This window comes from Chiloscyllium plagiosum, chromosome 19 (assembly GCF_004010195.1).
Source record: "Chiloscyllium plagiosum isolate BGI_BamShark_2017 chromosome 19, ASM401019v2, whole genome shotgun sequence".
Lineage (NCBI taxonomy): Eukaryota > Metazoa > Chordata > Chondrichthyes > Orectolobiformes > Hemiscylliidae > Chiloscyllium > Chiloscyllium plagiosum.
The window spans coordinates 62,636,977-62,653,654 of record NC_057728.1 but is presented as its reverse complement, the minus strand read 5'-3'; the positions used below and the strand labels follow the sequence as shown (position 1 = coordinate 62,653,654).

General features: G+C 39.1%; 1 protein-coding gene across 9 annotated transcripts in view; it reads left to right on the top strand.

The window, feature by feature from the left end:
- The window catches only part of tmem117 (transmembrane protein 117), a 433,777-nt gene that overhangs the window by 293,849 nt on the left and 123,250 nt on the right, over positions 1–16,678 (top strand). For all 9 annotated transcript variants that reach the window (XR_006314397.1, XM_043708697.1, XM_043708699.1 and 6 more), the window contains one exon: positions 15,192–15,289. Coding sequence is in view for 8 of the 9 variants with exons in the window: in XM_043708697.1 (XP_043564632.1) it covers positions 15,192–15,289 (98 nt within the window). In the remaining variant the exon portion in view is untranslated. The remainder of the gene's footprint in view (positions 1–15,191; positions 15,290–16,678) is intronic.

Genomic DNA, 16,678 nt, shown 5'->3' with positions numbered 1-16,678 from the left:
CTCATCCACATGGTTGGTCACCTCCTCAAAGAATTCAATAAGAGTTGTAAGGCAAGACCTACCCTTCACAAATCTGTGCTGGCTGTCCCTAATCAAGCAGTGTCTTTCCAGATACTCATAAATCCTATCCCTCAGTATCCTTTCCATTACTTTGCCTACCACCGAAGTAAGACTAACTGGCCTGTAATTCCCGGGGTTATCCCTCTTCCCATTTTTGAACAGGGGCACAACATTCGCCACACTCCAGTTCCCTGGCACCACCCCCATTGACAGTGAAGACGAAAAGATTATTGCCAACGGTTCTGCAATTTCCTCTCTTAGTTCCCACATAATCCTAGGATATATCCCATCAGGCCCGGGGGACTTGTCTATCCTCCAGTTTTTCAAAATGCCCAACACATCTTCCTTCCTAACAAGTATCTCCTCTAGCTTACCAGTCCGTTTCATTCTCTCCTCTTCAACAATACGGTCCCTCTCATTTGTAAATACTGAAGAAAAGTACTCATTCAAGACCTATCCTATCTCTTCAGACTCAATACACAGTCTCCCACTACTGTCCTTGATCGGACCTACCCTCGTTCTCGTCATTCTTCTGTTTCTCACATACACATAAAAGACCTTGGGATTATCCTTGATCCTACCCGCCAAAGATTTTTCATGCCCTCTCTTAGCTCTCCTAATCCCTTCCTTCGGCTCCCTTCTGGCTATCCTGTATCCCTCCAATGCTCTGTCTGAACCTTGTCTCCTCAACCTTATGTAAGCCTCCTTCTTCCTCCTTACAAAACATTCAACCTCCCTCATCAACCAAGGTTCCCTCACACTACCATCTCTTTCCTGCCTGACAGGTACATACATCTCAAGGATACGTAAAGGAGTGGTGATTCTATGGAATTCATTGCCACAGAAGGCTGTGGAGACCACGTCACTGAGTATATTTAAGACAGAGATAGATTCTTGGGGATCAAGGGTTATGGGGAGAAAGTGGGAGAATGGGGTTGAGAAACTAATCAGCCAGGATTGTATGGCGGAGCAGACTCGATGGGCTGAATGGCCTAATTTCTGGTCTTTTGTCTTATAACTGTTGACATTCAGTGTTTGAGAAAAGAAACAAGTTCCAAACAAAAAGAGAGGGTCATTGTGGACTTGTTGGGCCGAAGGTCCTGTTTCCACACTGTAAGTAATCTAATCTAATCTAATCTAAACTGCGGATGATGAAAATCAGAAATCAGATCATAAATTGCTGTAAAAACTCAGCAGAGAAATCAGAGTCAACATTTTTGGGACCAGTGGATCTGAAGAAGAAACAGGTTCTGCTGTTTAATGTTAATGTCAGTCACCTTCATCAATGCAATATTTAAAAAAAAAAGTGCAATTCTGTATTTTTTTTACAAATGAGATAGAAGTCTTGTCCAATTAATTGAATGGCTCTGTGTTTGTAATATTGTGGGGGGAGGTAGAATAGGCATTCTGTTTCATTAATATCCAAATTAGGGCGTCTAATTAAGTATGTATTTATGATTTTGCAAGGTGTGGGATTATTGAAACACAGCTGAATACATACTAACTGATTATCAAGTGTTGATTGGGTTTCTTGCATGAATTGAATTATTCGATTTACCGTTAAGGATTTAGAGAGAAGTGTCAACAGAATTACCATAAATTCACTCTTGCAGCTAATCACTTCCAAGGCTAACTATTTGGTCGTTGCACATCCAGCAGTCATTTTACTTTATATGGAAAATGCAAGAAACAAAACAATTGTGGTTTGAATACTCAGTTTCATTCTTTCCCCTTTGCTCCAGTCATCTTACATTTGTATGTTTTTTTTCCCTTTTGAAGTATGTAAGCGACAGTTTTGGCTCAGCAGACAACTAAGAGCAATGGAAAAGCTGCAATTTAAATTCAGCAGGTAGTTACCAGGGAGCTAAAACTTTAGGACCTTCGTCACACCTGAGAAATTAAAGGTTGGTGGAGTGAAGCCTGAAAGGAAATGAAGAGTGCTGATCAAAGAAATAGTATCTGACTGTTTCCTGAGCATTTATTCCATAAAACAGTGCAGGACAGTTGATAAATAAGCTTCTTTATGCTGAGGTTGGTTAGAATGTGAATCTGCCTGCTACCAACTATTGTCATAGCATAAATTCTTCTAAAAACAAAAGTTAAATTATTGTTTGAAAAAAAGGGTATTAGATGATACAAGCAGCAAACGAGAGTGGGATTTATAAATGATTTCTGATGAAAGTGACTCAGTGAGGAGAATTTGTCTTGTCTTGTCTAAATGAATGCCCTATGATTCTATACCAACTTGTCTTATTAATTCTAACCTGTCACTTGCAAATGTCAATACACTGCATTAGTTTCAAATGAACACAGACCATCTTTGCTTTATTGCCATAGAATCAGAGAAGGAGGTCATTCAGTCCATCAGGCACGTTCCATGTCTTTGAAAGAACTAACCAATTCATTCCACTTCCTTTCTCTTGCCAACAACCTTGTAAAGTATTCTTTTTCGTGATTATAAACTGTTTTGTTTTTAAAGTTACTATTGGATTTGTTTCCATCTCTCTCAGCCTTTGCACTCCAAATGAAAACAATGCACTGCATTAAAAAAGAAACTCTCATGACCTTTCCAGTTCTGTGCCAATTATTTTGCCACTCTACAATGTTAGTCTTGAAATTGATAATGGCCATTTTGAGATGTACTCTCCCTTGTATGTGCGGATATTGACTATGGCATTTTGGTTTTAAATGAAAGAGATCCAAATCAGAACTCCATTTTTTTGTGTGAAATTGTGAACAAAATGATGCTAAATGTGGCAAATGTGTATACCTTTTATTTAATTTTTTAAATTGCTGGGAGTTTGTGTTTTCTCTGTAACACAATACAATAGCACTGCTTCAGCCACCTAGATTAAGGCAAGCGTATCTGCAAAATGTTACTTGCATATTCTGTCTACATATAAAGCCACTTTCAACTGTCGACTTGCTGGATTTTGAGACTTACTAACATTTGAGGATAAAATTAGCTCACAGCCAACCACTAGATGGAGTCTGAGAGCTTTTGTGAAATTTGATAATATCTAAAACTGGAAATAATCAAGTGGTATATAGAGACCTAGATTGAGTATGTTCATTCATCGTATGTAGACTTGTTTTCCATACTGAGATATTTCTGTGATGTAGACATTTGCTGACATTGTCACATTATGTCAATATTTTTCATTGTAGTCAGCCCGGCTTTCCTAATACTTCTAATGTGGCTTATAAGAAATCCGCAACAAATTCTATTTAACTATCATGTAACTGCCATGATCCAAATTTCAGTTTCGCGCTCTTGTTCAGTCTGCTCAAAGTTATAATAGTCTTGGTCTGACTAAAGAACTGTTATTTACAGTTGATTGGTTCTAAAGTTCAAAATAAAACACTGGTTCTTCTTAATCAGAGCGGTTGTTTGAGAAATGACAAGATAATTTTTTGAAGAACATATATCATTCTGTCAATGACTGGAGGTGCTGGTATTGGACAGGGGTGTACAAAGTTAAAAATCACACAACACCAGGTTATAGTCCAACAGGTTTATTTGGAAGCACTAGCTTTCGGAGCAGTGCTCCTTCAGGTGGTTGTGGAGAATAAGGTCATGATCACAGAATCTATAGCCAAAGGAGACTTCACATCCATTGTTAGAAAAGCTGAGCAATCTTGAGAATGTAATTTAAAAGACGTTCTGGGATTTATGTATCAAAGAACAGAAACCAGCATTTCCCATTCTAAAAGATTTGATCTAAAATTGTTTACTGTATCACATCTTCATGACACTGGACTCCTTTGGCTATAAATTCTGTGATCATGATCTTATTCTTCACAACCACCTGATGAAGAAACAGCGCTCCAAAAGCTCATGCTTCCAAATAAACCTGTTGGACTATAACCTGGTGTTGTGTGATTTTTAACATTTTTGTCAATGGTGGAGAACTGAGAAAACACTGTATTGGAGGTTCCACAAAATACTTATTTCTCTTATAACAATTTAAAGAGGGCACTGTGTTAATTGTACAGGAATAGTTTGCATCATTCATTACTTTAAGAATTCAAACTCAACTCTTGCTCAGGGTCTGTTTCTCTAGGACCTTGACATTTCTGCATGATGTCATTTGAAGGACTTTGGTGATTGTTTTGCTAAACATGATTCAATTTATATCAATCAATGTCAAAGTCAAATGTGTTGGTTTACTTGGGAAACATATGTTATATTTGCTACTAATGTTTTAAAACTTACATTGCTTATTTAATTATTTGTATCTGTAGACACCATCCCAATACTTGCTGCCAGTTGAGAAACTGAGCTGCATTAAATGACCAGCAATGTATATTTGTCAATTTTGATCTAACAGAACATAAGAAACCCATATGATAATGCCTGCATTTGCTGACTGTAATTGAGGAATAGGCATCAGCACTGTAACTTCTTACTGACCTCACTTTCTGGACATATACCAAGTAGATTTATTTTTTATGTAATTCATATCCCAGATCAGCTATTAGACTCTTTCCACAAAATTGAAGACAAAGCAAATTCATTTATGAGGATCATTTGGTAGTCCTTTTTTTCTGTTTCATCACTAGTATTGTAGAGTGGGTCATATTTTCACACCTAGATAAGATTTGCAATTAAATTCCATTAAACAGATTTTCTGAGTTACCTTATTCAATCCTAGCTGAATTTTGAAGATGAATTACTGTCATCTTAAAAGAACAGGAGGTCCTGTCCCTAGAGGATACTCGTGCCATGTTCCAAAAGCACAAGTTTAACTCTGATGTGAAGTAGAGATTGCTGATAAATACGGTTCATGACCATAAATTCAACAACAAATGTTTCTGAATTGGACAGTTTTTATTCAGATTCAGCTATGACATCCATCTGTTTGAATTACCTGTTAAAGACATGCCTTTGTTGGATGTCAGATTGGTGATATCAAACACTTACTTTCCATGATGATTCTCACATCCAATTCTAGCACCATTTTATCTTGCTTAATTCCCAGAACAACTTTCTCTCTCACCAGAAAAGCTGGTATTCCATCTGCCTGTGTCATTTTTGAAAGACTGCTGTGTATCAATACAATTGTTTACAATCCAGCACTGATTTTCATTATCAACATAATGTCACAGTATATCCATGCAGATACAACTCCATTCTTTCACCCTTGTCGCTGTTTAACCACCAAGCCAAACTTTTCACTAACCTTGGAGACATCCTGTCTCTAAGTTATTCTTTAAGAATCCCAGTTATTCTTTCCTCGATGACTACTGTGTTCAAAACCTGCCATGGTAGATAGTGGAGGTTAAGTTAGTAAAAATCTGAAATTGAGTCTAATGGTGACCATGAAACCATTGTCGATTGTTTGGAAATAACCATTTGGTTAACTAACGTCCTTTAGGGATGGAAACTGCTGAGCTTATCCAGTCTGGCCTTCATGTGACACCAGCCAGTAAAACCTATGTTCTGCCAGTGGAGTAACAAAAAAGATCTGGCTTAATATAAAGTAATGTGCCAACCAAGAGTGCCAAATTGCTCTTAGCTCTGCATTGTGTTAATGTCTACTTAGTAGGATGCATTATGAAATGGACTCTGTTGAGGTGCAGTTGCTGAGCAGCAAGTAAGACCAGTTGGGGTGGGGATGGGTGGGTCATTAGAACAGATTCTATAAGTAGCAAGAATGGGTGAGAAGTGGGCCAAATATTTGCTGTGGAGCATAAAGATTTGTACACTCATATCAGACCAATTTGCTTAATAGTTTTTCTTAATGCTCTCAAAATCATCCTCTCCAGCCATTGTTTCTTGGCCTGAACATTTCTCAGTTACTCTCTCTCTTTCTCTCCTCCTGCCCCTGCCCTGAAAAATATCACTGAGCTGTCTGTCTGTATGTGATGAGCATTGTTATTGTCTTTTCATCACCATACAACAAACACTACCAATTAGTGCCCTGTTTTCAGTTAGTCTGCAGAATTAACTATATGTCCATGTGGACTGATTATTCTATCCATTTCAAGAGAATACTTTCATCCTTCTGAAATAAATTATTTTTAAACTTTCTTGCCTCATGAGAACTTTCTATGTTTTTAATGATTATGCCTAGCTTGCATAGTTAATCTTCCCTGACTACTGAGCCTTGGCCATAAAGTCATGCCGTGTTCATTGAAAATCTGATGAGAACAAATGTTGATTTTCAATGTCTCCTATCCACAAGTGAAGATGAATGACTTTCCTCTACATAGGTCTGATGTAAATAATACTTTTCCCTGAGAAATGAGACAAGTGAGTACATTGTCAGATTAATAATCCTTAACTAAGGAATACCTTTTAAATTGTTAAATATCAAATGAACAAGTAAATATAATTGGACATTTTCAGTTGCAGAAATATAGATTAAACATCATTATTGCAGCAGCAGGATCTCTGCTTGTAAATGTTTCACTTTGCACTGCAGGAATAGATGATAGAGTTACTAGTTTTACAATATTAGTCTTGAACTTGAGGTAACTATAATCGTCAGCAGTTCTGGAGTTTATTACAGATTCCAACCTCTCTCCATTTTTTCGATAAATCCCAGTGACATGAGTCAGTTTTCTTTTTTTAAAAAAAAAAATTAAAAAGGTAATCGTCCTTCGCTGTAATAGAATTCCAGCCCGAAGTGGTTTTACCTCTTTGAGGCTTTCTATGTGGCTGTGACTGACCTGACATTGATCTGACAACACAGTCAACAAATAAAACCTCCGAGCAGTCTGGGGAAAACAGCCAGCTGCCTAACACCCAGGAGTCTGTTCATAGCTGGCAACTACCGTCTTATCAGAGAAGCTGCTGCTCATGAATGTCAGCTCAATACTGCATATTCTCATTAAAGGTTTGTCAGGAAATGACATGACATAAACCTCCAGCACAGGAATTTGAAAATGGTCCTATATTATTTTCACCAATAGGCAATTATTACTTGGCTATTTGTAGAACAAACTATTTTTTAAAAATCACTGAAGTAATGTTTTTACCGGTCCTGAATCAAATTGGCTTTGTAACACATCTATTCATTTGTTGCATTTTATGTTTTGTTCCTGCTGTTGCAAAAATGGTCTGTTCAACAGTGTAAGCCAGAATTTCTGATGCTTCCAGCATTGGCTCACCTGACAGATAAGGTCATTATTCAAACATGTAATTTATTTTACAGATATCAAATAAATAGTGCAGTATATTTTATAAAATAATGCAATGTAATGATCAAAAAAGAAAACTATTTGATTGGAATGGTTAGTAAGCAGAACTCTTGTTTGATTTATTACTGTCTTTGCAAATATTCTATCATTGGAGATAAATTCAGGATCTGTCATCGACAGTTGACAAGTTCTGTGACATTATACAATCTTTCCAGAGGCAGCTAATTGAGAGGTCACCTCCAAGAGCCCCATCGATGGTGAACGTACTCCTGAAGCTGCAAGCCCTGCAGTCAGAGAGGTGGGCACTGCTCAGGTTGCAAAGAGAGGGTGAGGAGCCTCAAGATGGAGGTGCCCTCAGAACTATACATAAAATATGAAATGCAGTGAGGACCAAAGCTGGCATTCCTTTTTGTGCTAAGCCAAATACTTTCTGAAGGCATCTTTTTGGCCCAATGTATGATCTTCCCTGCTCTCAAACCCTTTGGGGCTTGAACTCCCCTCCATAAAGCTGCTGGGTTTGAACACTTATAAGGGGTTGTTTTAAAGCCAAGAAAACCCATCAAAACACTCTCTGTTCCCTCATTTATCTCCTGATTGGTAATTACTGTGTCGGCCACCCTCCTGAATTGACTGGAGAAATGCTGCATATGTCATTAGCTGTTTTTGTAACAGTTGTTGTACCACACTGTTTTGCATTTGAAAAAACTTCTTAATTATAGATTTATATTTTTAAAACTGCAACAAAATACAGTTTAATAGCTTGTTTTATCTCATGGAAATGAAAATCAAGAGAGATGCAAAACTATTCCTGATGATATATGTTGGCTTTGACCCACCAATGCTTTCAATTCAAAATTTTCATCCATGTGTTTTAATCCCAAAGTGACACTAGCAGCATTATAGTCTGCTGCTTAGATCCCATATTCTGGAATCCTTTACACCTTGATCACCTCCTTTTACTTTTTGAATACCATCTCTTTGACTGAGCCGTTTTACAAAATCACTTTTCTTTGGTTTCGTTACTATCAGATCCTAGACTGAAATCTTATAGATCATATTTTGCTTTTTTTAAAAGTTTAATCTGGTGGGCTTTTATTCAAGCACATCTGGCTGAAGATTTGGTTTTAACACTAAAACAGAAGTTTATTTCACAAAAGACTGTAAAACAAAATCTGATGAATTAAGCTATCTAAATATAACAGTGTTTGTAGGTTCAAAAGCGCAGCAAAACGTAATGCCATCTATTCCTCAACACCATCATTTTGCAGTTAATCAAAATCCAGAAAAATGATCCTTCCCCAGTCAACCTGTAAGTTTGACTACTTTTTCTCAGTTTGTATCTTGAGAGCTGTGAGCAGATTATCTTGGAATATTCACACAATTGTGATCTTAGGTTTCAGTCTTTTAGAGTTCTAAGCAAACACTTCCTGTCTGGAAGTTTCACAAACTAAAGTCACTCCTAGAGGTCACACATTCTCTACCTGCTCCACTCTCCTTTTTCTAGAAGAACTCTGTCAGGGTTTATTCAAACTACCCATAAACATTTTGAAGTAATTTTTTTAAAGAAACTTGTGAACCCTGGGTCTTGATAAGCTAATGGCTTACTGTTTTCTCTGTTCAATCATGCCCCCCCCACACACACACACGCGCACGCGCGCACACACAAAATAAACTCCATAAACACTCTAGACACACACATTAGTTTAAAATCTTTGTTCTGGAAAGACTGGGCCTGGTTACTTTTTAAATCCGTTCAGCAAAATAGACCGATATCCATATGCCATTAGTTTAAATCCTCAAACAATTATGTATAAATCACACATTTTTAATCATTGTTTAGTATCCATTTTTGCCATCTTACACCACTGAGAGGTACCTTGTGAAATCTTTATACATTGAATTAACTGTATGAGTAAAACCAGATTTATACCAATGGGTTTGAGCATGAGAGGTCAGCGGTATAGGTTTGAACATATAGTTTATTTCTCTGCTGCAGCGTTCAATTTTTTTTAAGTTGAAACAATCATGATAAATATTTGTATATGTTTTTGACTTTGGCAAATAATAAAATCTCACTAAAGTAATATATCAAATTAGGTTAATAAAATTGTTCTTATTTAAATGGAGTAATATTGATAACATCTAATGATTGAAACCACCACAGTTTGACCTGAAAGACACAGAATGTGAATATGTTTCAGAAATAAAGAAAATATTATTTAATTTCTGCAATATCAATAAATGTGATATTGTCACTCTTGACAGTGAATGGGTTGCAATCTACTGTGTAATTCATCGTGTACCAAGTGCAGTGACATTTTGTCATTATCATTTAATAAATAACTTGAGTTTATTAATAATTTGAGATAGAATTGATCAAATAATCTAACTGGTGTACCTTTTTGCTTGCAGTTTGATGGATTTTCTCATTTTGTTTTACAGAATTGTCAGTGTTAACAATTTTGCATAAAATGTAATTGCTTTAAATAATTGTTTTGATGCAAATGAATCGACAGATAGAATAATGTAAATAAAACATTTAAGAGTGAATAGCCTATGCAAAAGGGGCTCTAAGTATCTGTCAGTGTGCTGCATTCACTCCAACAACCCTTGCGACTGGGACTGTCAAAATTTGTTGAGTCTCTTGAAATTGAATTGGGAGGCATCTATGATAATGGGATGCCACTCATATCAGCAAGGATGCAAAATCCTTGTTGCTTTCATTCTAAATGAAACAATATTCACTGCTGGATCTTTGTGGAGTTTGGCTGATGATCTTGGGTTGGATCATCATGCAGCTGGGTCTGACTGAAGGTATGCTTTCACTAGCCAGCTAACTGATCACTCTGAAGGTCTGGGTCCACACTGGGAATGTTCATCCCAGAGTCCCTTGATATGCCATGGGATAGACAGAGCATCCACCCTCCCACAAGATCGTGCTAGATAGTTTGCCGTTCCAAGGGCAGCACGGTGGCTCAGTGGTTAGCACTGCCGCCTCAGCACCAGGGTCCAGGATCGATTCCACCTTTGGGCGACTGTGTGGAGTTTGCACGTTCTCCCCATGTCTGGATGGGTTTCCTCTGGATGCTCCGGTTTCCTCCCACGGTCCAAAGGTGTGCAGATTAAGTGGATTGGCCATGCTAAATTGCCCATAGTGTCCAGAGGTATGCAGGTTAGGTGGATAAGCCATGGGAAATGCAGGGGTATAGGAATGGGACTGTCTGGATGGGATGGTCTTCAGACGGTCAGTGTGGTCTGGATGGGCCAGATGGCCTGCTTCCTTCTGCAGAGAGTGGTAAGGGTGTGGAATGCCCTACCTGCTAATGTAGTCAACTCAGCCACATTAGGGAGATTTAAACAACCACATGGATAAGCACATTGATGATTTTGGGATAGTGTAGGGGGATGAGCTGAGAATAGTTCACAGGTCGGCGCAACATCGAGGGCCAAATGGCCTGTTCTGTGCTGTACTGTTCTATGTTCTAAGATCTACAACTGTTTTTTGTCAGAATATAGTTGAATACAAGCATTGGTTTCTATTCCTTCCTAACTAGAAGCCAACTTCCCTCCTGGTAGAAAGCCAAGAATCAAAAACAAAATCCATACAGAGGAAAACAATGGGGAAGAGTGGTCAGGGGAGGGGAGTGGTGGGTGGAGACTAAATCAAAATAGTATTGTTGGGAGAGGTTATGCCCACAATGGTGCCCCCAGTTTTTACAACAAACATTCACCCTGGAAGACTTCAAGGCCAGTAGCGGACAATGTCAGCTCCCTCTTTGAGGGCAAACAAGCACAAATGTAGCTGCGAACAGAGACAGGCAGTGGGGAGTTACAACACATTCCATGGCCCACTGCCCAGACCTGTTAATAGCTATTTAGGCCAGGCCGAGGAGCAGGTCAATAAGGTGATTCTGTGCCCTTCCCACTCGCTTCCACACCAGTTGCTCAAAGATCAGGAATGTTGGTCCAATCCAATCAAAAGGGCATTGGAAAGTTTTATTGAAATAAAGGAAAAAGGTGTGCATCCTCCCTCAACCAAGTATATGTGATGTACAAGTCCAGACTACCACAGTTAAAGCCCAGCACTTATTTTTGTCTGGCTCAATTAAGAATAAGCCTATATCTAGTTATTTTTATTGACCTATTGTACATGTTATGAGGTATCTGGAGCAGGTGGAACTTAAACCCAGAGCTTCTTATCTAGGGGTAGAGACTCTATCAATACACCATAAGGCCCTGATTAAAACCCAGCTTTTTATTTTGATTTTAGAAGCCCACCACTAAGTTAATCAATCACCTGATTAACCAAACAAAAATCCAGCTCTTGAAAAACAAATCAACCTGTTCACCTATGTGACGACACACCTCAGGAGCAGGTGAAAGTTGAACCTTGGATCAGAGACACGGACACTGCCATTGCACCACAAGAGCCGTAGAAACCCATTTTTAAAAGAGTTATAGAGTCACGCATCACTGAAACAGACCCTTCAGTCTAATGAGTCTACGCTGACCATGTTCCCAAACTACATCAGTCCCACCTGTCTGCACTTGCCCCATATCCTCCAAACATTTGTTATTCATTAACTTATCCATTTTGTTTTTAATGCTGTAATTGTACCTGCATTCACCACTTCCTCTAGAAGTTCTTTCCACACATGAATCATTCTTTTAAAAAAAAAATGCCCCTCGTCTTTTTAAATCTTCCTCCTCTCAACTTAAAAATATGTCCCTTAGTCTTGAAATCTCCTACCCAAGGGAAACGACACAAGCCATTCACCTTATCTATACCCCTCATTATTTTAGAATCCTCTATAAGGTCACCCCTCAACGTCCTTAGCGCCAGTGAAAAAAGTCCCAGCCTATTCAACTCTTCTCTTTATAACTCAAACCTTCCATACCCAGCCAAATCCTGGTAAATCTCTCTTGAAGCCTCTCCAGCTTAATAATACCCTGCCTGTAACAGGGAGAGCAGAACTGGACACAGCATTCCAGAAGAGGCTTTGTACAATCTCAACTTCTATACTCGGACATCTGAGCAATGAAGGCAAGCATGCTAAACACCTTCTTAACAACCATATCTATCTGTGGTGCAAACTTCAAAGTATTATATACCTGAACCCCTACATCTCTGTTGTACAACACAGCTCAAGGCCCTGCTTTTAATTGCATAAGCCTTGCCTTTCTTTGTTTTAACAAAATACTACATCTTGCATTTATCCAAATTAAACTCCATTTGCCACTTGTCATCCCATTAACCCAGGCCTCCTGGCTCAGAGATTAGGACCTGGATCAGTGGTGCTGGAAGAGCACAGCAATTCAGGCAGCATCCGAGGACAGGCAAAATCGACGTTTCGGGCAAAAGCTACTCCCACATACAAGAGCTCTAAAGAACATTAACCTGGGTCTCCAGATTACTGGTCTAGGTATATTGCCACTACGCTACCATCTTCCCTCCAGAAACACAACTCTTAAATTTGTGATTTTTGAGATTTGTAGTTCATGCTGAGGTTCAGGTTATAAGTTTGCTTGCTGAGCTGGCAGGCTTGTTTTCAGATGTTTCATCACCATGCTAGGTGTTCTGTCCCGCTTTCTATGTGTGTGTCTTGGTCCGTAAAGGCAGAAGCTATCATTTCCGGTTCTTTTTCTTAGAGATTAGTAAATGGGGTCCAAATTGATGTGTTTATTGGTGGAGTTCCAGTTTGAATGCCAGATGCTAGGTGTTCTGTCCCGCTTTCTATGTGTGTGTCTTGGACCGTAATGGCAGAAGCTATCATTTCCGGTTCTTTTTCTTAGAGATTAGTAAATGGGGTCCAAATTGATGTGTTTATTGGTGGAGTTCCAGTTTGAATGCCAGGCCTCTAGGAATTCCTGTCCGTGTCTCAGTTTAGCCTGTCCCAGGATGGATGTGTTGTCCCAGTAAAAGTAGTGTGCTCCTTCGTCTGTATGTAAGGGTATTACTGATAGTGGGTCATGTCTTTTGGTGGCTAGTTGGTGTTTGTGTATTCTGGTGGCTAGTTTTTTTGCCTGTCTGTCCGATGTAGTGTGTGTTACAGTCCTTGCAGGGTATTTTGTAAATGACATTTGTTTTGCTGCTTGTTGCTACAGGGTCATTTAGGTTCATCAGCCGCTGTTTCAATGTGTTGGTAGGTTTGTGGGCTGCCATGATGCCAAGGGGTTAGAGTAGTCTGATAGTCACCTCCACAATGTCTTTGATGTATGGTAGTGTGGCTAGAGTCCCTGGGCATATTGTGTCTGCTTATTTGGGTTTGTTGTTTAGGAATCGGCGGACTGTGTTTATCGGGTACTTGTTCTTCTTGAATACGCAGTATAGATATTTTTCTTACGCTTCTAGTTCATGGTTGCTGCAGTGTGTTGTGGGCTGTTTTAAATAATGTCCTGATGCAGCTCCGTTTGTGGGTGTTGGGATGATTGTTCCTGTAGTTAAGTATCTGGTCTGTGTATGTTGTCTTCCTGTAGACACTGATCTGCAGTTCTCCATTGACTGTTCGTTCCACTGTGACAACTCGGAAGAGGAGTCTGTTGTTGTTCTCCTCCTCTTTTGTGAATTTTATGCTTGTCAGGATATTGTTAATGATGTAGGTTTCCTCTAATTTGTTCCATTTTGTGATGACACAGGTGTCAGCCACGTAGCGGACCGAACGTTTGGGTTGGATTGTGGGGAGGGCTGTTCGTTTGAGTCTCTGAATTACGGTTCCTGCTAAGAACCCTGATATCAGTGATCCCATGGGTATTCCGTTGATTTGTTTGTAGGTCTTGTTATTGAACTTACCCACAAACACATCAATTTGGACCCCATTTACTAACCTCTGAGAAAAAGAACTGGAAATGATATCACCCACGTTAAGAGACCAAGAGACATAGAACATAGAAAGCGGGACATAACACCAGCGCTTCACCGGAGGCTCACTGATGATGTTACCTAGTATGGCGATTAAACGGCTGAGAACAAACCTGCCAGCTCAACGAGCAAATTTACAACCACAACTCCTAAACACAAACCTGCTATCAATAAACTCTGAAGCAGTCTGATTTACCATTTGGGTTCTTGAGATGTAATGATAGTGTCCCTACCTGGGTCAAGGGATCATTGTTCAAGACTGATTTGCTCCACCACATGCAATAACTGATGTGAACAGGTTGATTTGGAAAATTTCTCCTGATTTTCCATTAATGTATTTCCAATGTGGTCAGGAGAACTTAACATATTTGCATCCTGACTGATTTACTGGTCATAGTAGCCAGTTACTACCGAGGTTACAATAGGGGTTTGCCAGGAGAGCGATACAGAGGAACCTCAATTTTTTTGAAGGACATGCGGAGAGTATTTCATTTGGTTAATGGAATTCCGGATAATTGTATGCTGAATAACATAGTTTAGCCAAGCATCAGGGCCTTGCGATTTTTCCAGATCATCCGATATTTGGATAATCGAATGCCGACTAATCAAGGTTCTTCTGTATTCTGATTTGTCTTCTCCCCAGCAGAAAGTGATCTTCCTAACTTTTTAGCAAACCAGCTGTGACATGGGACTGATTTGTACAACTGCGTATGAATCTATGATGAACATTCTGCACCGTACCATTGTCCTGCCTGTTTCAGTTTTTATTGGTATTTAGATATTGGATTATTCAGACGAGTGGAAAACATTAGCTCCCAAAGAAAGTGACTGTCATTAGAAATGTTATTGTATCAGTGTGTTTGTGTATAATTATTGACCTGATATCACTGTAATATAACATTTTAGTGCAATCTTTGGTGTCCTTGCATGCCACAGTTCCCACAAAATGAGCTCTCTATGTACTCCATTAAAACCATATATTGAAATGACAAAATTTGTTAGGACTGTTAATAAACATTCTTGACCACGGGGAAGCAGAAACGTGGCCAAGGGCAAAATGGGAAAACAGAACAAGTAATCCTCTGAGCAATTATTTAATATTTGTTTCCATTTTGTCTCTATGAAGGTCACAGATATGATGCTTCAAGATGATTTGTATCCTGGTTGGGGAAAGACTGCTCGAGCCTTCTGGAAGAAAGGGTATAACAGGGTTGTCTTGTTCTGGTAAGGTTGAACTGCCGTTTTATCCAGTGTATTATTTAGAATCACTATACTTCTGAACAACATAAAGATATTTTCCTTGATACTCAGAATTGAAGTTTTTTTTAAGTTCATTTTAACTATCATTGCACTGTTTGATCCAACATCAATGTGATTATAATTGCAGAAAGAACTTGAAATAATTTATTTTATGCAATGTCATTATCTCCATAGTTAAAGTCCAAAATAATTGTACAGATATAGATTCCCAATACTCTTCATACAGCAACAATATTAACTTTTATAGAGGATTTACTTTCATGGAAACTAGGCTTGACACATCGACTTGCTGATTTGTATCATAGTCAGAAGAAGAATTTGAATTTACTAATCATGGACTAAAATTAACTTCTATGCTAAACCACGTTTGATCTAATATTGATCTCAGCTACACAGTTTTACTTTGCAGCAAGATGCAATAAGTTTCCTCTGAAAGATATTTAGTCTTTTAACTTCAAAAGACAAGCAAAAGGAGCCAAATTGGGTATGAAAAATTAATATTTAGTTTAAAGCTGAAGAAATGTCCACTTTGAATCGATTTTGGATAGAAATGTAGAGTGTGAGGGGAATCAAAATTCACATATGAATCCCCATACCTGAACACCCTGAGAAAAGCACCTGCTGCATATTAAGGGATGATGAACCTGCACTTGTGGTGAGTATTGCTGGTCTGCAGGGGGCCTGGTGGATCCCACTCCAGGTGTGGCTGCTTTGGGATGGGCTTTTTTCCCACAGTTCTGGGACAGAGTGAGAGTGGGGAGTGGGTTTTAAACAATGTGCAGGTAGGAAGGAAGGGTGTTGCTCCCAATATGCAAGGGGCACAGTCCAATAAAAGCAACCCCTTTCTCTTTGCCATTTTAAGCTTAAAGAAATTGTGAATCCTATTCCTGTTTGATATCCCAGACAATGTGTGGGCATTGTAATACTACAGCTAATTGAGCTTTAATTATTTACTCACATAACATGTGATGTGCTGCTGATTTTGCTTCCTGCCCACCCTGTATTATGGGGGTGAGCTCAGGTGCTTGGGAAGCTATCCATCCTCCATATATTACATGGTAAAAACAATGACTGCAGATGCTGGAAACCAGATTCTGGATCAGTGGTGCTGGAAGAGCACAGCAATTCAGGCAGCATCCGAGGACAGGCAAAATCGACGTTTCGGGCAAAAGCCCTTCATCAGGAATAAAGGCAGAGAGCCTGAAGCGTGGAGAGATAAGCTAGAGGGGGGGGGGGGGGGGGAGAGAGTAGCATAGAGTACAATAGGTCAGTGGGGAAGGAGATGAACGTGATAGGTCAGGGAGGAGAGGGTGGAGTGGATAGGTGGAAAAGGAGCTGGGCAGGTCCGACAAG